This window comes from Eptesicus fuscus, chromosome 22 (assembly GCF_027574615.1).
Source record: "Eptesicus fuscus isolate TK198812 chromosome 22, DD_ASM_mEF_20220401, whole genome shotgun sequence".
Classification (NCBI taxonomy): domain Eukaryota; kingdom Metazoa; phylum Chordata; class Mammalia; order Chiroptera; family Vespertilionidae; genus Eptesicus; species Eptesicus fuscus.
Genome location: NC_072494.1, coordinates 30,718,564 through 30,740,668, shown reverse-complemented (window position 1 = coordinate 30,740,668; position 22,105 = coordinate 30,718,564). Strand labels below are relative to the sequence as shown.

At 37.7% G+C, this 22,105-nt stretch overlaps 1 protein-coding gene across 2 annotated transcripts in view; it reads left to right on the top strand.

Moving 5' to 3' along the window:
* RCOR3 (REST corepressor 3) overlaps nucleotides 1–22,105 on the top strand; it is a 52,270-nt gene that overhangs the window by 17,485 nt on the left and 12,680 nt on the right. For both annotated transcript variants that reach the window (XM_054711539.1, XM_054711538.1), the window contains exons 4-9: nucleotides 2,588–2,640; nucleotides 4,225–4,386; nucleotides 5,805–5,929; nucleotides 6,684–6,762; nucleotides 12,630–12,848; nucleotides 14,532–14,609. In XM_054711539.1, coding sequence (XP_054567514.1) covers nucleotides 2,588–2,640; nucleotides 4,225–4,386; nucleotides 5,805–5,929; nucleotides 6,684–6,762; nucleotides 12,630–12,848; nucleotides 14,532–14,609 — 716 coding nt within the window. The remainder of the gene's footprint in view (nucleotides 1–2,587; nucleotides 2,641–4,224; nucleotides 4,387–5,804; nucleotides 5,930–6,683; nucleotides 6,763–12,629; nucleotides 12,849–14,531; nucleotides 14,610–22,105) is intronic.

The following is a 22,105-nucleotide window of genomic DNA, read 5'->3' as shown; positions in this document are numbered from 1 at the left end:
GAGGAATTGTCCTCCAGGCCAATTGGCCGTGAGGACCCTCTTTGTCTATATAGGAAGAGTTGCTGTGCAGGAGACATGTTTGTGGGCCGGGTCTTGATGCAGCAATGCCTTGGCGCTCACTGAGTCTGCCTCTAGAATGCCTCCCTTATGCAAGTGATTGAAATCTGGTGTCATCTCCCACCAACCACTAGATGCCCTCGTTTCTGGGTCTCCAATGTAGTGTGGGTCAGCCACTACCTGAGGCACTCAGCAGGAAAAAGCTTCTGCTCAGCTTGGCTGGGGCGGAGCTACAGGGTGGAGCCTACAACCTTGGCTTCCTGTCAGCCCCGCCCTATGAGGCTCCTGTGTCTGTGTCCCTCTGTATTCCTTGCAAACACCTCTGAGAGAAACGCGCCCTGGAGTTTCGCCCACTGCCAAACAGTCCAGTCCCTCCCCTAATGAATCTGGACTCCCAGATTCTCGCCTGGAACTGGGTTTCAGTGTAGTTGGAACTGGGTCTCAGCGCAGTCTGGCGTCCCTGTCTCCTTCCCAGCAGGGCCACCCAGTGGCGCAGGCAAAAGTCCGTCCTCTGCGCACCTTCCAGTGCGCGCGTCTGGAGCCGCCGCTTCTCTGTGCCTCCGCCACCATAGCCCAAATTCATTCCCCCAGCGTGCGCCTGGCTTCCCAGGGTTTCGCCCGGAACTGGGGTTCAGTGCAGTCGGAACTGGGGTTCAGCACGGTCCTGAGCTTATGTCTCCTTCCTGCTAGGGCAGTTCAGTGGCGCAGGCAACAGTCCGTCCTTTGCGCCCCTTCCCGTGCGCGCCTCTGGAGCTCTGCCTTCCCCCGCTCCTCTGTGCCTGCGCCCCACAGCCCAGATTCATTCCCCCAGCCTGCGCCTGGCTTCCCAGGGTTTCGCCCGGAACTGGCGCTCAGTGCAGTTGGAGCCGGCGCTTAGCACACTCCGGAGCCTTAATCTCCTTCCTGCCAGTGAACGCCGGCCAGGCCGTCAGCCGCCCCTTCCTCTCCGGCTCCATCCTCCCCGCAGGCGCGCGTGCTCGTGTCTCCGCCAGTTTCTCCATACCTCAGGCTTTTACGGCTCCCCCGATTGTCCCCGTGGCCTTCTCCTTCCCCCCAGCTGTGGGCATTTTAGTCCGCCAGCTCTCCTGTGGTTCTGGACGATGTCCGTTCTGACCTCTAGTTGTGCCTTTGAAATTGTTGTGCCCGGCTGCAGGTTAGGTGTTTCACCTATGCCGCCATCTTGGTTTCTCCCAGACTTACTTTTTAAAAGCTCCTCCACTGATTCTAATGTAGAGCCTGCCTTAAGAACCATAAGTTGATTGCTATTGTTTAACCTTCTATTTTTATAGGACTATAGGACATTTTTGTTAAATTTAATCAGCATATATTTAGACCTGTCATGTGTTTAAGTACTATGGGTTCTAAACAAAATATAATATTTGGATTTTCTGTACCAAAAGTTTACAATCTTAGGGAGATATAATAACATCTATAAAAGATAGTTATTCTAACAGCATTATTTTTATAACAACATATTTATAAATTAATCTGTATTATACTGACCAATAATGATAACACATTCTTATAAAGTAATTAAAATGTTCTATTCTAAACACTTTACACATATTAGCTCATTTAATCCTAGAAGGAAGGTATTATTTTTATCACTATTTAAAGTGAGGAAACTAAGGTACAAAAAGGTCAAGTTTAATTGCCTAAAGTTAAAAAACTAGTAACAAGGCTGAGAATCAAGTTCAGGTAGACTAGCAGTTCTAGAATCAGAATTCTTAGCCACTGCTTCTCAAAAATGTGCTTAAAGAATATATGCATATATATGTGTGTATATACACACACACATTATAATACTATAATATTAATATATATGGATCAAGGAGGACTATAGAGACTTCACATAAAACTGAGTCTTGCTGAATGTGAAATGGCAGACTTCAATGAGGCCTTGAAATAGCCAGTGTATCATCACTGAAGCTGTGCTTATCTAAATTCTAATAGCTTGATTACATATGGAGGATGAATGAAACTGGAATATTCAAACACCTTTTGTATAGCTAGCAGAAAATGCTGGAGAAAATTTTAGGGATACTAAAGTATATTTAAATATGTTGTTAACTATATATAGCTGACAAAATGGGAAGGTAAAGGCTTTGGGCCTACTCTAAATATGAAATGGGGTCTTAAATAGCTAAGTGACTTCAAATAAAGACTGGCAGAAAAATAAAAAAATTATCTAATATATTATACTGTAATTAGGTTCTGTTGGCTACCCACAGGTTGATTCTTTTGCATAAAATAATTATAGTAATTGAATGTAATAAGTGTATACTGTATGGTCATATAAGTCATACTAAGTAAAATTTTAAACCAAGTGTACTTCTGATCCTATTCATAGAACTAAAAGACTTTTTTGTAATATTTCATGAAAAATAACTTTGGCCATTTTTTTTATCCCTGTAATATAAATTCTTAAATTCTGCTTTGTTTAAAAACAAACAAACACACACACACACAAAATGTAGACCTGGGCAAATGAAGTAAATATAATTAATTATATACCGTTGTTTCATTACAGTGGATGAATATATTGCAATTGCAAAGGAGAAACATGGCTACAATGTGGAACAGGTATGTAAAGAAACATTTTAATATTAAGGCTTGCCTCAACATTTACGAAATTCAAAGAACATCTCATGATCATTTCTGTCCTAAAAGTTCAGCAGTTCAACCAACTTTAGAGATACCGAAAGTCCTAGCAAAGTGTGACCTCTCAACATTAAGGATTTTGCTTTTATAAACATTATCTCAAGGGCTTGAACATTTTTCTCTAAATACCTCTGTTTGTTACTCTATTTGAGTTATAAAAGTCTCTGAAAGCCTTCATGACTACACTGGTAAATGCTTACTAAAAAGGGAAAATTTTTTTGAGTATAGGTAATTCTCTTTGACTTTTTAATCTAAAAGAACTTAAAATTAAACTTTTAGAAATATTTAAGATTTTTCAATTATGAATGAAATAATGCATGGGTTTTTTTTAATTTAGATAACTTTAAAAGGAGATATATATATATATATATATATAGCTTATGATTTATTTATTTCTAGTAATGAGGGGATGAAGAGCATGGGAAAATAAAAATGAAATAGAGATTCTTAAATCTCATTTCAACTAAGTATTAGATCAACCTTTATTAGAATTACTAGTAAAATAAGTGAATTACCTGTAACCTAAATTAAGAGCTAACTTTATGGTCAGTTACATGGTTACATAATAAAAAACCATTTTTGTGAAATTGAGATGTTTATCTAAATACAATAATCTTTTTTTGTGAATTTTGAAGCCTTTGATTATGTATTTTGTTTTTAAGCCTTGACTTTCTGTTTAATATTTAAGAAAGTTAATCCTTTAAAATGTGACTGCATATAGGTTCATTTTCATGTTCATTTTAAAGGAGTATTACCAAAGTACAGAAATTACCTTTAAAGCTCAATATTAAAAAAGTTGCTAAGTCTCTTAAGAAATAAAATTTTATCCCTTAAATGATATTCAGTACCTTATAGAAGAGAAAATTGTGGAACTGTTGGAAATCGTTCATTTCAGGCTTTCCTATGATTTGCTAATAATGTCATTGAAGTTATTAACATGTCCATACTAATTCTTTGTGTACATTATGATAATAAAGAACTTTTAAATATATATATGATAAAAGATTGTTATACTTATAGTTGAGGTTCTCTTCTTAGAATTGTTTAGTCCATGATATATTTCTAAAAGGTTAAAACAAGTATTTCTCAAAGTCTCGACTGAGCACTTCCAGTTTTATGTTAGAATCCATAGTTTTCATTCAATTACTGGTTTTTTGGATTTTTTTTTAGCATATTTTTCTCTCCACATTGACAGATGAATAAATATGGGTAAAAGTCTTGATATGAGCCTTCAAACCTGCTTAGTAATCATAGTCACTCTCCTCAGTGACTAGATTCTGCAGCAGACATGGTATGCAAGAACATTCACTGTTCTGAGGCATTGATTTAAAAGAAATAATAAGTGAGGTCTGCTACTTGGGCAACCCTGTTTAAAACCCCAAACTGTAGTGTATCTTTAGTTGAAGTCATAGGCTTAAGATTTTAACATAATTTGTATTTAATTCTCTTAAGTGTGATGGAACGTAAGTCCATTAAAAACCAAAGGGGATTGATTTCTCTTCAAAGGCACTTGGCATGTTGTTCTGGCATAAACATAACATTGAGAAGTCCCTTGCTGATCTCCCTAATTTTACTCCCTTTCCGGATGAGTGGACAGTGGAAGATAAAGTCCTATTTGAACAAGCCTTTAGTTTTCATGGGAAGAGCTTTCACAGGATTCAACAAATGGTATGGTAATTTTGGTCTTACTGTGATTCATACCTGCATGATATTTTATGCTGATATTAAACTTCCTAATTATTAAATAGAAAACAAGTTTTCCAATCATGTTAATTTTTAAAAATATTTTGAAATAGGTATATTTGCGTAGAATCCTATTGTCTACAACCATTCTAAGGCATGACAGTTATTTGCTATTTCATTGTAATAAATTAATTTTTATTATAACCTAAATATATGTGTAATGGTATTGTTTAAAAAGTTTCATTCCAGGAAAAAAATCATAATTTTATTTTTAAATGTTTCATTTTTTAACATAAGAATTTTATTTTCTAATTTATATTCCTTTAGATATGAACATCAATTTTTAAATATTCTGTAATTCAATATTGTCCAAGTGCTGTTGCTTTTTTTTTTTTATAAAAAAAATCGCTTTTTACTTCTAGCTCTTAAGTTTTTAGTATTGTGTCAAAATAATATAAACCTTAGAAGTGCTGCATTAAACACTTTTAACCTGAATGGATAAAAACTAGATAACGTTTGCAAATATATCTAAGTGTCTTCCATAATCGAAAAGAACATTTTTGATTGGGAGTGTGCATTCTTGTTTGCCTGGATGACAAATCAGTGCATGATCATTTGTCAGTTTTTGCTCAAAGACTTTGGTAGCTAAAGTCTATTTGCATTATTTCTCATTTTAAAACCTGGATTTAAAACAAAATGATTCCAAAAAATCATTGTTAAGAATTGAATAGCTTTTCTGGGACATATGCTAACTGAAAGAAGCATATTGTAAAATTGTTCTACAGATCCACTAAAAAAAAAGACTTTTTTCCTTCATATTAAGACATCAAAGGTCACATATTGTATGATTTCATTTATATGATGTGTTCAGAATAGGCAAATCCATGAAGACTAGGTTAAGGAGAGAATAAGGATGAATGCTAAGGATTTCTTTTCAAGGTTATGAAAATGTCGGGAATTTAGTGATGGTTACACATGCTAGCGAATAGCGAATATACTAAAAACCACTGACTTGTACACTTTAGATTGGAGATTTTTATGATATGTGAATTACATATCAATAAAAAATTCTAATTTACAGAGGGAAAAAAGAATTGAGTAATTCTTACTATAGCATTGACTGTGTTGAGACTTCTGGGGCCATTCTCACTATGTTTATGACGTCTTTCCTCTCCCTCAGAACAAATAGGCATGTTTATTCAACAGTGTGATCAGTGTCATAGGTGTGGGTGGAGTACTATGACCACAACACAGTTTTTATCTTTATAATTTATAAAGGTACTCATGAAAATGTTTTATCTATGCCTTTGTTTGCTAAGTATCAAAGAATAATATCAGAAATATTCTGTTCATTGGAATTTATGAATTAAACTTGCTGATATTAACATGATTTTTTTTTTAAGCTTCCAGATAAGACCATTGCTAGTCTTGTAAAATATTACTATTCCTGGAAAAAAACTCGATCTAGGACAAGCTTGATGGATCGCCAGGCTCGGAAACTAGCTAATAGACATAATCAGGGTGACAGGTAGGTTGGATGCCTTTATATAGTTACATTGATAGGGACACTGTATTGGATTGATTACATTTCCTAAGGCAGAAAAATTATCACAACATATTTTAAGTACTTCTTACTCTTACATTCATGTTTCTGCTCTGATAGGAAGGGCTGAGTGATCAAAAATCTTAGTAGTAAGAACTCTCTTCAACTCTGAACTGTTAATCATAGCCAGCGAACATTGCAACTGAGTTATAATTGAGCTGTGTTTGACTGTAATCACAAATGCTTCTTTTAGTAGTAATATATTTAATACATATATTTAGGATCTAATAAATACATTCTCTAGAAGATGCTCTTTCCACAGTTACCTGAGTGACTCTGAAGTCCATGTTACTGTAGCTGTATCTTTATGGCAGTATAAAATAATTTTGCTTACTGGTTTTTGTCTGTCTTTATTATCCAACTGGAGAACTGAAATAATAAGTATTACATCAAGTTAATATGTGTTCTCTTTCCCAAATAATATTTCTTTCTAAATATCTTCCTTATTTATTTAGGAAAGATATTTAGCTGGATATGTTAGCTAAAATGATTCTGTATGCCTTAAATATTTCTAAACTACAGAAATCTAAATTTTAAAAGCTTATCTCCTCAGGGACAACCCTTGTTCTGTTGGGGAATATTTAGTAAAATTATTAGCAAATATATTACCATTTGATAAGAGCACTGGAATAGAATAAAAAGAAAGAAATTAAGTTTACTAATCTCTGTCTCTTCCCAGTGATGATGATGTGGAAGAAACACATCCAATGGATGGAAACGATAGTGATTATGATCCCAAAAAAGAAGCCAAGAAAGAGGTAATGGTGATCATCAGAGTGCTTGTAAAATTATTCTACAGATCCACTAAAAAAAAAAAAAAAAAAAAAAAGACTTTTTTTCTTCATATTAAGAAAAATGTTTTTACATAATGATTTTAGGAAGTCATAAATTCTAATATTAATTAGAGTTTTTTGGAAAAGCTTTAATATCTGCAACTTCAATTAGCCAATGATTTAAGTAATTTTTGGTTATCATGTCCATTCAGAAGTATCAAAAACCCTGTCACGATCCCTACTCTTTAATCCATAGAAAGGAAATAAAATACCCTCATGTATTTCGTGTAAAATTAAGCTTTCTGGTTGTTAGCGCTTTTTTTTCCTTTTTTTAATTTTTATTTTATTGATTTTAGGAATCAGTGGTTGATTCCTCTCTGTGCCCTGACCAGAGATCCAACCTGCAACCTTGGCCTATCAGAATGATGCTCTAGCCAACTGAGCTACCCAGCCAGGGCCTACCCAGTTTTTCTTGAAAACATTTCTTTGTTTCATATTATACCAACTTAGAAATGAGTACAGGTATACTGACAGCCGTGAAAATTGAAAACTGCCTCAATGAAAGAGATGGAAGAATCCCTAACTAGCAAAGCACACATATTCCTCAATGTGGTGATAATAATGATGACTTAAAATCATTAAGAACAGGCTAAATTTTTATACATGCTCATTTATTAAGGCAAGGAATTGTATAATTGTAAAAAAAAGTCCTAATGTTGATGGGTCAAGGCTTATGAGGTATAGGTAGCTATGGAATAGTGAAAGTAACATTGTTTTGTCCATCTATGCAAGGTGATACATACAAATTTTGTCTTTGTTTGCCTGTGAGTTCATTCTATCTACACTAATAAAAGAGAAAGATGCAACTCAACCATACCTTCGCGACACCCACCAGCCAATCAGGAGTGAATATGCAAATTAACCCAACAAAGATGGCAAGTTAATTTGCATACAGAGGTGCTGAGCGGTCGGGGGGCAGGACGCTTGTGTTGTCACCATGGCGACGACGCAGGCGTTCTGCGCTGCTCCGGGCCTCTGGGCAGCATGGGAAGGCGGAAAGGCAGCTCTGGGCCAGAGCGAAGACCGAAAGGTGGCTCCGGGCCGGAGCAAAGGCGGTGCCGGCAGCCAGGGGAAGGAAGGCCCATTCTTGCACGAATCTTCGTGCATCGGGCCACTAGTTAGTAAATAATGTGATGGGAGAATAAGTTAAAAAGTAAGAAGGGTTGTAGTCCAGGACTGACAGTGCATGTCAGCAGCTTCATTCATTTCTCAGTTCTTTCACAGATGATAGGGACATCCGGCAGGGAATGATACTATATTATTGCCTTTAACACAGATCTGACTTTTAAAATCGTGAACTACACTTACCTGAGATGTGTACAGTATAAAGAATAATAATAAAATAAACACCAGTGTGTCCATCGCTGAACTTAAACAGAAGTCCTGTGCGTGTTTCCTTAATTACACTCTCCGCTCCCTTCTCTCCAGAGGGAACCTCTATCCTGGAAAGAGAACCCTATCCTGAAATTTATCAGTTAGTCACTTCCTTTATTTTAATGGTTTTATCACATATGTATGTATTTCTGAGCAACTCTCATTTAGTTTTGTCCATTTCATACTTAATTTAAATGGAATCATGTTGTATATATTCCAGCTAATTACTAGCAGTGTTATGTTGTTGTTGTTGCCCAATATGTTTTTGCAGTTCTTTTTATTGCTGTATTATAGTGTTTACTAGAGGCCTGGTGCATGGATTCATGCACCGGTGGGGTCCCTCGGCCTGGCCTGCACTCTCTGGCAATCTGGGACCCCTTGGAGGATGTCAACTGCCGGTTTCGACCCAATCCCCACAGGCCAGAGGGCTCCTGTGCACTGGGTCTCTAGTATTATTCTGTTTTAGGATACAGTAGTTTCCCCCTTATGTACAAAGGATACGTTCTAACACCCCAGTAGATGCCTGAAACCACGGCTAGTACTGTACCCTATATGTGGTATGTTTTCGCCTATGAATACACACCTTTTTCCTTAATTTATTTAACTGTTGTAACTGAGGCAACAGCTCTTCCTCGGCAGTAATTCTTATATTTTTCAATCCAAACCTCTTCCTGAATCTGTGTAACCATCCCTTACTTGCAGTAAATGGCTTAGTGTCACTCCTTTCAGGGATCCCTTGCTGAAGTATTGATAAAGGTTCAATGCTTTTGGCTCAACACACCGTCAATTGGAACATAAGTTTTCTGTTTATCTTCCACCCACAAATTTAATGCCTTTTCTATCTTAACTGAGTAGTTACCACCCATGGTGGCCATAACTTTTGCAGTTTGAGGTATGTCAGCAAAACTAGCACAAATTTCTTTTTTCACAAGTTCATGGATAGAAGATTGTTCTTTTTTAAAAATATTTTGTATTGATTTCAGAGAGGTAGGGAGAGAAAGATAGAAACATAATGATGAGAGAGAACCATGGATCAGCTGCCTCCTGCACGCCCCCCACTGGGGACCAAGCCCAATACACGGGCATGTGTCTTAACCGGGAAATTATTTTTATTTTTAAAATATATTTTTATTTATTTCAGATTTATAAGTTATATTTGTTCAGTTTTAGTTACATCTTGGTTTAAATTTATAAATTAAACATATAGTCAGTGTATATTTAGTTTTACCCACATGTTTAAAATTTATTTTGCTTACCATTTTTTCTTAAATCTTTTCTTCAGAAATAACTTAAGACTTTTCTTCAAAAATAATTTCCCTTTGCCCAGCTGGTGTGGTTCAGTGGTTGAGCATTGACCTATGAACTTGGAAGTCATGGTTCGATTCCTAGTCAGGGCACATGCCTGGGTTGCGGGCTCAATCCCCAGTAGGGGGCATGCAGGAGGCAGCCGATCAGTGATTCTCTCTCATCATTGATGTTTCTAGCTCTCCCTTCTCCAAAATAAATAAAAATGTATTTGGAAAATAAAAATAATAATTTCCCTTTTTACTGAAGTATGTCCATTCCAAGTTAATTTATTGAGGGCCTCTTAGTTATAAATGCAGTAAGTTTTGTAATGTCCGGAATGTCTGTTTCTCAATTCTTTTTGAAATCTTAGTTTTGTTGGGGTTACACTCCTAAATTGACAGTTAATATTTATAAATATTATTTTACTGCTTCTGATTTCTATCCCTGCTATAGAGAAGTCTACTGTCAGGCTAATTATCATCCCTTTGGAGGTAATTTGTCTTTTTCTCTATCAACTTTTATGATCTCTTCTTTGTCTTGAGTGTTTTGTAGTTTCACTTTGATGTATCTGAGTATGGATTTCTTTTTTTTAACTTACTTTGGATTCATTGTAATTTTCTGAAAGTTATGTCTTCTTAAGTTATGTAAAATTCTTATTTATTGCCTCTGAATATTGCTTGTCCTTCATTCTCTCTATCCTTTCCTTTGGGAATCCCTTTAGAAATATAATGGACTTACACTTAATCTCTTAACCACTCATATTTTCCACTTTTTTGTCTTTCCATATTTCTATAATACATTGTAGCCATTTTTCTTATATGTACATTCTAAATCAACAGTTTTTTTGAGCTCTGTCTAATCTGCTAAGTAACCCATCCATTGAGTTTCTAATTTTGTTTCTAATGTTTTTTATTTCTAAATATTATATTTAGTTTCTTTGCTTCATCAGTTTTGATCGACTCATTCATTATCAGAACATTCCATATTTTCAATTCTTTTTTTTTTTTAATCCTCACCCAAGGGCATGATCTTACTGATCTTTAGAGAGAGAAGAACCTTTTGGTGTGTGGGACAGGGCCCTTTTATTTTTCTTAGTGATTTTAGAGATGGGGAGAGAGAGAGAATTACCGAGTTGTTGTTCCACTTATTTGCGCATTTATCGGTTGCATCTTGTATGTGCCCTGACCAGAGATCGAAGCTGCAACTTTGGCATATCAGGACAATGCTCTAACCAACTGATCTACCCAGCCTAATTCTTTTATTTCTTTGTACACATATAACACATTTATTGAGGTACCTTTAGTAATGCTAATATCTGTAGGCTTTGCAGGTATAATTCTATTGTTTGCTTCTTTGTCTGTCACTCACAGAACTTGTATAACAATTAATAGCTGTGAGCTCATTTTCCTTCGAGCATACTTGAGAAAAATTTTGAGACCTGGGTTTCAAGTGCATTTTTCTAGAGACAGTTTGCACTTGCTTCTGTTAAGTGTCTGAAAGCACATCATCAGAGACACTTAATATTTTGGATTTTTCAAGCTAGTGCTCAAACCTGCTTGAATGTAGGCCTATGGTTAGGGATTCTCAGGGAGACTTGTTTTGGTTTCTTTTCCATTCAGCCAAAGATAAGGTAGGCATGACTCCCTTTAATCATCCTCTCTCTCTGCAGAAGTCATGGTTCGATTCCTAGTCAGGGCACATGCCTGGGTTGCGGGCTCAATCCCCAGTAGGGGGCATGCAGGAGCCAGCCGATCAGTGATTAGGGACATTTTTCTGCTGGCACAATGATGAAGTCCCTTCCAGAGTTCTGACTTTATCTCCTAGGCCCTGTGTCTGCTGTCCACTGAGGCATGGGCTTTAGGCAAATGCTATCTCCTGCATACTTATCCCTCTGGATTCCTGCTTTCTCAACATTTCTGGTCTTTGAGGAATTTCCTCACTTCTTACCAGCTCAGAAATGAATTTTAAAAGATTTTTTAAAAAAATGTATCCAGCAAGTTGAGGAGTGCTGAATTGGGAGGCGTTTCCCTCAGCATCAAGTCTGCCATGTGTGACTTTGAGTTGGATTTTAAGCAACAAAGTGGATTTTGCTTTATTATACAATTATTTTATAACTTTTGCTCAGAGTTCCTTTTCTAAAGAATTGGATTAAGTCTGTTCTGTGAAATAGCCTTCAATCTAATGGACACAGTTTCTTATGGATTCCTGTCTCACAAGCACAAAATAACATTATATTTTTATATCATACTTTAAGAATATTGCAAATAATAATGAAATCCTGCTTAGTTCATGGTTATCATTCTTAGAAATTTCTTAATGTCTTCCAAAATGTAAATTCACATTTTGTTTTATTGACAGATAGACTTAACATTTTGAAATGTTGTCATGATTAAGATAATTGTGTCCTTTTTAACCTTTCATTAGCAGCATACTCCTCTTTCAACAACTCTAAAGTGAGAATGAAAAGTTACCTTTTTTTATGAGCTGTCTAATCTGCCACTTATCGCAATTCCTAATTTACCCCTTTTCTTACTTTCATTTTATATATATTTTATTGATTTCAGAGAGCAAGGAAGAAATAGAAACATCAGTGATGAGAGAGTATCACTTATCGGCTGCCTCCCGCACGCCCCACACTGGGGATTGAGCCCACAACCGAGGCATGTGCCCTGACCAAGAATCAAACCGTGACCTCCTGGTTCATAGGTCGACGCTCAACCACTGAGCCACACCAGTTAGGCTACTTACTTTCTTATAAAAACTTTGTACTTGATGTTAATAGCACTGTTTTTGTTTTGTCCTTTACTACTTAGGGAAAATAAATCCCCTTTTGAACAAACAGGAATAGTTTAGAATTCAACTATTTTTTCTTTTGTTCCAAGTCTTCTGGGTGTAGAAATCAAACATTTTATTGAGTGGATGAATCAATAATACATTATGTTGCATACTTCTTTTTCCCCCACTGGTGAGCTCTGTGTGTGCATGTGTGTGTTTGGACTCATACATAATCTAATTGGTTAGAAGTGTTTTTCTAGATGTACTTACTGCAGCAGATACTTCTACTAGTAACAGACAGTTTTCTCCTTATGTTCAAAATGAAACGACCTGTTATTCTATCTTTGTTCTTCTAGGGTAATACTGAACAACCTGTCCAAACTAGCAAGATTGGACTTGGAAGGAGAGAGTATCAGAGTTTACAACACCGCCATCATTCTCAGCGTTCTAAGTGCCGTCCACCTAAGGGCATGTATTTAACCCAGGAAGATGTGGTAGCTGTTTCCTGTAGTCCCAATGCAGCCAACACTATCCTCAGGCAACTGGACATGGAGTTGATTTCTTTAAAACGCCAGGTATTTTATAAAAGTCATAGTTTTAATGATTCTGTCCATTTTGCTTATCCACTTTACCTCAGTAAACTCAAAATATTTCATATTTTTCTCGTGACCCATTTACATAAGCTTTGTTCTTTAAAATTTACCTTGTTTCCAAATTGTAAGATACCTCTGTCTAGTCTAGGTTTGAATCCCAGCATTGCTACCTGTTAGCTCTGTGATCTTAGGAAATAGTAGAATCTCTCTGTTTCAATATTTTATCTATGAAATTGGGGATAAAAATCATACTTTTCCTACAGGTTGCTGGGAATTATTTGAGATGATGCCTGTAGATTTTTAGCAGGGTTTGGCACATTTGAAGGAATAGTGGCTACTCTCTTCATCCTCCTCCTCATCATCATCACCAGTAGTAGTAGTAGTAGTAGTAGTAGTAGTACAAAAGTATCATCATCATCAGGTAGTGGTTAAGAGTCAGCACCTGAAGAAAAAAAAAAGAGTCAGCACCTGGAGTCAGTGAACCTAGGTTCTAACCCTGGTTGCACTATCTACTTCCCATGTAACTTTAGGGAAGCTGCTCAACTTCTCTTAACTTGAGTTTCCTCATCTTAAAATGTGGATAATAATGTGATGGTTGGGAGGAATTAAACAAGATAATATACCATAAGTGCCTAAAACAGTGCCTAGCACATAGTAAGTACTCAGTGAATGACGTTATTTGGTCTCTGGCCTTTCTCAGTCATCTTTTCCCTTTTTTGTTTGTTTCTGTTGTTGTTTATCCCTTAGGTCTAGTTACTCTTCTAAAACTGTACTTTCTTGGTCTATACCAGCCAACCTTACATTATATGCCAGTAACTTCTGAATCTACTTCTCAAGCTGTGACTTTCTCCCAAGCTCTGTAACTGTATTTCCAGCTACCTGCTAGATATTTAATCTAACCCTCAAATGTTCTCTGTTGAAACATCAGAATCATCTTTGATTCATCCCTTGCCAGTATCACTGCCCCAACACACACAAACCAAGTAGTAACCAAATTATGTGAGTTTTATCTCTGAAATTCCCTTTCAGTCAAATCCCTCATTTTTAATCCGATATCTGCTGCCTTGTGCCCTTTACCCCTCTTGCCTGACAATAACTGTCTTGTTGATAACTCCTTGTTATTGATCAAAACATTAATGATGCCCAGCCATCGTGCCTCAGTGGTTGAGCGTCAACCTATGAACCAAGAGGGCATGATTTGATTTCTTGTCAGGGGATATGCCCAGGTTGTGGGCTCAATCCCCCCAGGTGAGGGCGTGCAGGAGGCAGCTAATCAATGATTCTCTCTCATCATTGATATTTCTATCTTTCTCTCCCTCTCTTTTCCTCTCTGAAATCAATAAAAATAAAATATATTATGGTAATGAAAAATACTGATGGATTTTAATTCCTGTATATCAGTTATATTTGGTTATAAGAGATATTGTTAAAAGATATTCAAATACTATGATTTGTGAACTATGTCTAGTAATCTGTTAGATAGATTATATGTATATAAGTTGATGTGTATATTAGTTGAATGAGTGGAATATTGCACCCTAAGTGTGATAAGTGTCTATCCTCCTGAAATAAAATTTAAGAGGGTTTGGTACATATCCTTTTCATTTAGTGAGTACTCACCTAAGTACGTGTTCTGATTTATATTTTGGGTTATTTTTATTGAAGGTTCAGAATGCTAAGCAAGTAAACAGTGCACTTAAACAGAAAATGGAAGGGGGAATTGAAGAATTCAAACCTCCTGAGGTACGTCATTGAAGAATATATGCGACTAACCTTGTTCTTTGAGTTATCCAGTGTCCGGCTACTATTTTGGTCACATGTATTGTTAATACTTTGAAGGTTTAAGGTTTTATAATATGGATAATTTATTATGTCTATTTTGTCATAGCCTTTTGAGACTTGGCTAATAATTTAAGTTGAATAATTTTTCCTTTCTGCCTTTAGCAGTTCCTGTCAAGCAAAGTAATTAGGAAATATAGCTATACAAGTAGGCCCAGTGTACGCAAAACTAGAAGGTCATTGTTGAGCAAGCCAGTCCATTTCTGGGTCTGCAGCAGTGTTTGCTCAAAGCCCTTTTCTGCTTGTGTGAATTGGTAACACAGCAAGAAAAAGATCACCAAATATAGAGCTAATTTTAACAGTTTTCAATTTTAATTTAAGGTATTTGTCCTTTAGCTGAGATGCCCAGTTAGGATTTTAGTATGCGAACTTACATTCTTGTATTTAATGTCCCTGAGAATATGAAATGTAGAAACAATAAATAGATTGACCGTTTTCTCAAATCTTGCTTGTATTTCAACTGAAACTTAATGTTTTTGCTATCTGTGATAATTATAGGCATTAAATGCCCATAAGGTTTAATCAAGTTTTTTACAGAGCTTCTATTATAAAATCTTTTTTCTCTCTATGTTTTTTAAAGATTACTATGTTATACTTCATATCCTGGACTTGCCTTTCTGTTTATGTACTAACCAAATAATTTTATTTGGTCCTAATGGGACATTTCCCCACTCCCCCAACTAAATCGCAGGTTGAAATATCTGCAAATGAGTGTGTGTGAAGGGCTGGGAGGGGCAAAGCAGAAATGCTTCAGAACCAGTGCACCCTCTGCCATCTTACTCAGTATAGCCTTTCAGAAAACAGAATCAGGGAGAAAGTTGTGTTTGCTTTGAATAATCTCTTTCAAGGTTGGGAAATGGAAAAGAATGAAATATACATAGACTAATATCATCCCAAACTCAGGTAAACTGACAAACATTCTGGTGACATTTATTTATTTAAAGATAATGTGATACCAAAAATACTACTATAATTTTTATATTATTGCAACAAAAATGCCTATAATATAAAAATATAACTTAATAATTAAATGTAAAATTGCAGCAGGTATTGAAAACATGATGGGATACCATGAAGAACTTTATGCCAATGTGTTTGAAAATTTAAACAAAACTTAGAAATTCCAAGGAAAATATGTCTTACCAAAATTATCTTGGAAAGGAAGAAAACCTGAATAATTTATAAGCATTAAATAAAAAGAAATAAAAATTTAACATTTTTTCTCAGAGAAAATACCAGGCCCAAACACTTTTACAGAAAAAGTCTACCAAATTTTCAAGAAAATGATCATTCTAATCTCAAACTTTCCAGAAAAGTACAGGATCATCACACTCATTAACATTATATAAAGTAAGATGTACAAGAGTAATAGCACTTACAACTTTCCTATGTGCTACCTAATTTGATGCTCTCAGAAATCCAAAGAAGTAGATGAAGCAAATATTATTCTTTTACATGAGGAAACTGGGCCTCAGAGAGGTTAACTGACTTGATCAAGGTCACATGTCTTATAAATAGTGAACCTCTGGCTATATTTCAGATTCTTAGATTCCAGTTGGAGTCTTAGATTAATAAGCTGCCTCTTAGTTTTGGAGGTTTTCATGTAACAGCAAAATCGTATAATAGATTCTCCCATTTAAATCCATTTATTGGGCTAGAAGTTACTGAACATTTTTTACATCTTTTGGTTTATTGTAAAAATAAATCAAAATGAAACAACTACAATCTTAACTCTACCACTTGTACATTGAAGTTTGAATATTACTTTGAGCTTGATTTATTGAACTCATATGATTTGAAAATGCATATATGTTTTATCATATAGAAAGTGCCCAACATATTTATTATTCCTTTTGTTTTTCAGGGGAGAACAAATTGAATAGATACACATATTTCAAAATACTAGATTTACAGTCATAGTAAAGACCTTGAAAAATCATTTAATCTATCACCTTAGAATTTCTAACCTAAAGAAGTTCACTAACTTTTGGAACAATAGGCTACTAAATGATGTAACTCAACTAGAAGTAAACAGTTACTAAAATGCTTTACGTATTCATTTGGTTGTATTTGTTATTTTCATTTAGGGAAAATTTTGATGAAGAAAGTCCATATTTCGATAAATATATATTGATCACTTATTTCATGTAAAGCACTGAGTTAGGCACTGTGGGAGGTGTGTGTTTGGGAAAAGGGGGAGCCATAAAAATGAGGAAGAGATGGATTTTCTTTTTTTCTCCTTTTCTCCATCTGCTTTAAAAAAAAAAAAAAACTTGCAGTCTAGAAACTGATTAGAGTTGTATGATAGATTTATAAGTGAAGTGTTAACAAGGAAAACAAGTGGTCATTATTCATTCTACCTGGGACCATCAGGGAATTCTTCCCAGAGGGGGATGTTTCAACTGAGGTTTGAAGGATAAGTAGGATTTTTTTACATACAAAAAGGACAGGCACAGGGACTCATGAACAGTGGTTTGGTGTTGAGCAGTACATTCAAAATATACATCCAGTGGAAGAAAATAAATGCATTTTTAAAAATCAATCAACAGGTATTCTCCGAACACTTATTATGTGCTCATTATTGTGCTAATAACTACTGAGAATTCACCAACCCATGTAAATCAGTCTTTTCTCAAGTAATATATTGTCTACTTAGGAAGGTACACTTGGATTCAGAGGACCAATTACCACCAGGTATGAGAGAGATATTAACAGGGTAGAGCTGAACAGGGACTTCTTTATGATAGAGATCAGTGGGTAAGGACCAGAGAATAAAAGTCCTTGTGAGACCTAGGAAGAGAATTCTACCTTTTAAATTAAGTAAAATGGAAACACCTTCTAGTTTCTTCAATATAGGAAGGAAATAATGAAAATTTTTAATTTTAGGGAAGTTATCCTGTCAGTATTATACAGGATAATTTAAAAACTTCGCAGCTGTTAAAATACCAAGCATATGAGTGATAAAGTAAATGGTAAAGGGTCACCGGGTAAGGCCAGATATTAGTTGTAGAAATGGACAGCAACTGATAAATCCAAAGAACACTGCAAATAGAAATTCGTGTATTTCCTTGAAAGTACATGAGAGTGTTGGGAGTGATGGCATGTTTGGTTATGCTTTGATTTGTTTTGGGTGGAGGTAGGTGGAGGCAAGGAGGTTAATTAATCCAGGAAGCAAGAAACTGAGGAATGCTTTTTAAAGCTAGAAATTCCCCCATCTGTGGATGTTTCCATGCATGGGTTGGTGACATTCTTTCGTATGGATGTTGTATGGAATTTTTGGCCTTGCATGGAAGGTTTGACTTGGTGACCTTTTCTAACTCTTCCCACTCAGAGATGTTACAAATCCACTACTGACAAAAATGGGACAGATATAAAGACAAAGTAAGTTAGCAGGGAAAGAATGCAGTAAAGATGCTGACTATAGGACTAAACTATTGTGTACTCACAACTGTAAACCTACTTTTTCCCACCCTGTATTAGATTGTTTTGTTTTATATTAACATTTTATTATTTTTAAAACAATGGTATTTCAGACTGGGGTTGCGGTAGAATGTTCTCAGTGGTACCATCCAGCTAACCACAACTACCACACAGTTTCAGATTCCTAGATATCTAAACTAATCTCTACCGAAGTTTCTTGGGTTTAAAAGAGAATATAAAAATTAGTGACTTAAAAGAATCCTATGTATTTAAAATTTTTACTCCTTTTCTCCTTCAGTCTGACCCCTCTTCCATTGCTTCCATTTTGTCACACCTAGACTGTTTAATTCCTTAACAATTTCAACTCCTCCTCCCCCGCCCCGGCCTGCATTTTTCTACTGAAGTTTCTTCTTAAAGGTTAACATTGGTGCTAATGACCAGTTTCCACAGCTCTAACTCCTTGTTTCCTTTGCATTTTTCTGAGCCCTGGACATAGATGTCAACCTCTTTTTCCTTTAACTTTTGAGATGTTATGTTCTCTTTTATAACTATTACTAGAGGCCTGGTGCATGAAATTCGTGCACAAGGAGGGGGGAGCGGGGGAGGGTGTCCCTCAGCCCAGCGTGCACCCGCTCCAATCTGGGACATCCCTCTCACAATCCAGGACTGCTGACTCCCAACCGCTTGCCTGCCTGCCTGCCTGTCTGCCTGATTGCCCCTAACTGCTTCTGCCTGCCAGCCTGATCACCCCCTAACCACTCCCCTGCCAGCCTGATCGACGCCTAACTGCTCCCCTGCTGGCCCGATTGCCCCTAAATGCCCTCCCTTGCTGGCCTGGTCACCCCTAATTGCCCTCCCCTGCCAGCCTGGTCGCCCCTAACTCTCCTCCCCTGCAGGCCTGGTCGCCCCCATCTGCCCACCCCTGCTGGCATGGTCACCCCTAACTGCCCTCCCTTGCCAGCCTGGTCACCCCCAACTGCCCTCCCCTGCAGGGCTGGTTCCCCCAAACTGCCCTCCCCTGTAGGCCTGGGTCCCTCCCCCCCCCCAATTGTCCTCCCCTGAAGGCCTGGTCGACCCCATCTGCCCACCCCTGCTGGCCCAGTCACCCCTAACTGCCCTCCCTTGCCAGCCTGGTCCGCCCTCTCCTGCAGGGCTGGTTCCCCCAAACTGCCCACCCCTGTAGGCCTGGGTCCCTCCCCCCCAACTGTCCTCCCCTGCAGGCCTGGTCGTCCCCAACTGCCCTCCTCTGCCTACCCCTAACTGTCCTCCCCTGCCGGCCATCTTGTGTGTTGGAGTGATGGTCAATTTGCATATTACATCTTTATTATATAGCCTAGAGGCCCGGTGCACAAAATTCGTGCATGGGGTAGGGGAGTGTCCCTCAGCCCAGCCTCCACCCTCTCCAATCTGGGATCCCTCTCACAATCCAGGACTGCTGGCTCCCAACTGCTCACCTGCCTGCCTTCTTGATTGCCCCTAACCACTTTTGCCTGCCAGCCTGATCACCCCCTAACCACTGCTCTGCCAGCCTGTTTGCCCCCAATTTCCCTCCTCTGCCAACCTGGTCACCCCTAACTGCCCTCCCCTGCAGGCTTGATTGCACCCAACTGCCCTCCCTTGTAGGCCTGGTCCCTCCCAAATGTCCTCCCCTGCTGGCCATCTTGTGTCCACATGGGGGCAGCTATCTTGATCTTGTGTGTTGGAGTGATGGTCAATCTGCATATTACTCTTTTATTAGATAGGATAGAGGCCTGGTGCATGGGTGGGGGCCAGCTGGTTTTCCCTGAAGGGTGTCCCGGATCAGGGTGGGGATTCCCTTGGGGCAAGGATCCTCAAACTTTTTAAACAGGGGGCCAGTTCACTGTTCCTCAGACCGTTGGAGGGCCGGACTATAGTTTAAAAAAAACCTATGAACAAATTCCTATGCACACTGCACATATCTTATTTTGAAGTAAAAAAACTAAACGGCAAAAACATCCACATGTGGCCCGCGGGCCGTAGTTTGAGGACGCCTGCCTTGGGGCGTGGGGTGGCCTGGGTGAGGGGCCTGTGGTGGTTTGCAGGCCGGCCATGCCCCCTGGCGACCCAAGCTGAGGCCCTTGTATCTGGGATATATTTATCTTCTACAATTGAAACTTTGTAGCCTGGAGCAAAGCCAAGCCTTCTGCTTGCTCTTTGGTCTGTTTGGATTTGTTTACCTTCCATAATTGAAACTTTGGAGCCTTAAGTGGAGGCCTGGGCCGGCCAGGGCAGGTTGAAAGCTTGGCTTCCTTGGTCACTGGGGGCAACCCTAGCCTGCTCTCTCCAGCTCTGTGGCTGCCGCCATTTTTCTTGGGATTTATCTTCTATAATTGAAACTTTGTATTCTTGAGTGGAGGCCTGGGCCCGCCAGGGTGTGTGGAAAGCTTGGCTTCCTCTATTGCTGGGGAAACCCAAGCCTCCCTCCTGCTTTCTGTGGCAGCAGCCATCTTGGTTGGTGTTTATTTGCATATTTGCTCCTGATTGGCTGGTGGGTGTGGCTTGTGGGTGTATCAGAGTTAGGGTCAATTTGCATATTGCTCTTTTATTAGGTAGGATTATTATATAGATGTCTCAGCTGTATTTTCCTTTCTATACATAAATACAGACATTCTCCAAGTTTTTTATCCTCAGAATTCATTTCTCTCTCTTCTCATTGAAAATACCAATCTTATCACTTGATAATGTACATTTAAATGACACAAATTGAAGGACAGATATTCTGCAAATAAAACAAAGAACATTTAGTCATAGCAAACGCAGTAAAACTGGCCATTCTGCCTGAACTCCATTTATCAAGTGTATGCCCCTGAGTGAGCAGCTACGAGGCTGGGAAGTGTGAGCCCACTGTCCCTTTAGTCAGTGTTAACTTCCACATGCCGCCTAGGTGAATATATCCTTGAACTTAGTGAGATTGTAGTATTTAAATATGTGTTCGTATTTTTCATTCAATACTACCCTAAATTCGAGCCAAAGGCTTCATCTGGGATTTAAGTAAAAGACGAGTGGCCCATCCCAATGCTGGAAGAATACCTAACTCTTTGGGCCTGTGTGCTCATCTCCATGGCTGCCTTTGTGAGAACATTTCAAAAGTAAATTTGACAAAACTTTTTAAATTCATGGGCTGATTTTAGAACCTCACATCTGAGTGAGATTTGCCTCCATTATTTTCCCTCATGAACGTCTGAATAGATGAATCTGTTAGCCTTAAGTGGAACCAGAGCTCCCCCTGAGTATCATTTTCAGTGTATCTTCCATTAAATTCATCACCTTAGCCTTCTTCCCCACATTTCCCAGATCAGTGTTTCTCACGACCTTTCCGGAATTAACTCCAGTTGTTATCTATCCCATCCATCATATCAACATACCGCTTGATTACTCTCTTGCTCATACAGTGCAAATGCAGAACAAAACAAAATGAAATTATAAATCTTGCAAAAGATGCAAAACTTCATGAAGTCTATGAAAATAGAAGAGAATGGCTCTCATCACTTGCAACATTGTTGACAGATGGGTATCTAACAAAATTAAAAATTGGAGAAAAAAGGATGATCACTCATAGAAAAGCATTTCAAAAAAGAATAATTTGATTACCAAAAATCGAGAGGCCCTTGAGAAATTGTTGAAGTCTTCAAAACAAAGATAACTCATTCTATGCTCATATTATGAATTTCAAAGCTGGGGGGGGTTACCATTATATAGTCAGAGAAGATATGCCAAAAAATTAAAATGAAACGTATAAGTTAAGGTCATTATTATATTTTTAATGAACTAATTTTTGTAAGTTTTCGTTTCATATTCACATTAAATCGCAATCAACCCTTTATTATTTTAACCATTTACTTTGAAATATTTGGGCCTGTTTTAAATAGGTTCTAGAATCAATTATCCTTGGGTACCAAGGACCTCTCTTATCTACCTTTCACAGCCAGCGTAACATTCGATTGCATGGGGAGCATATG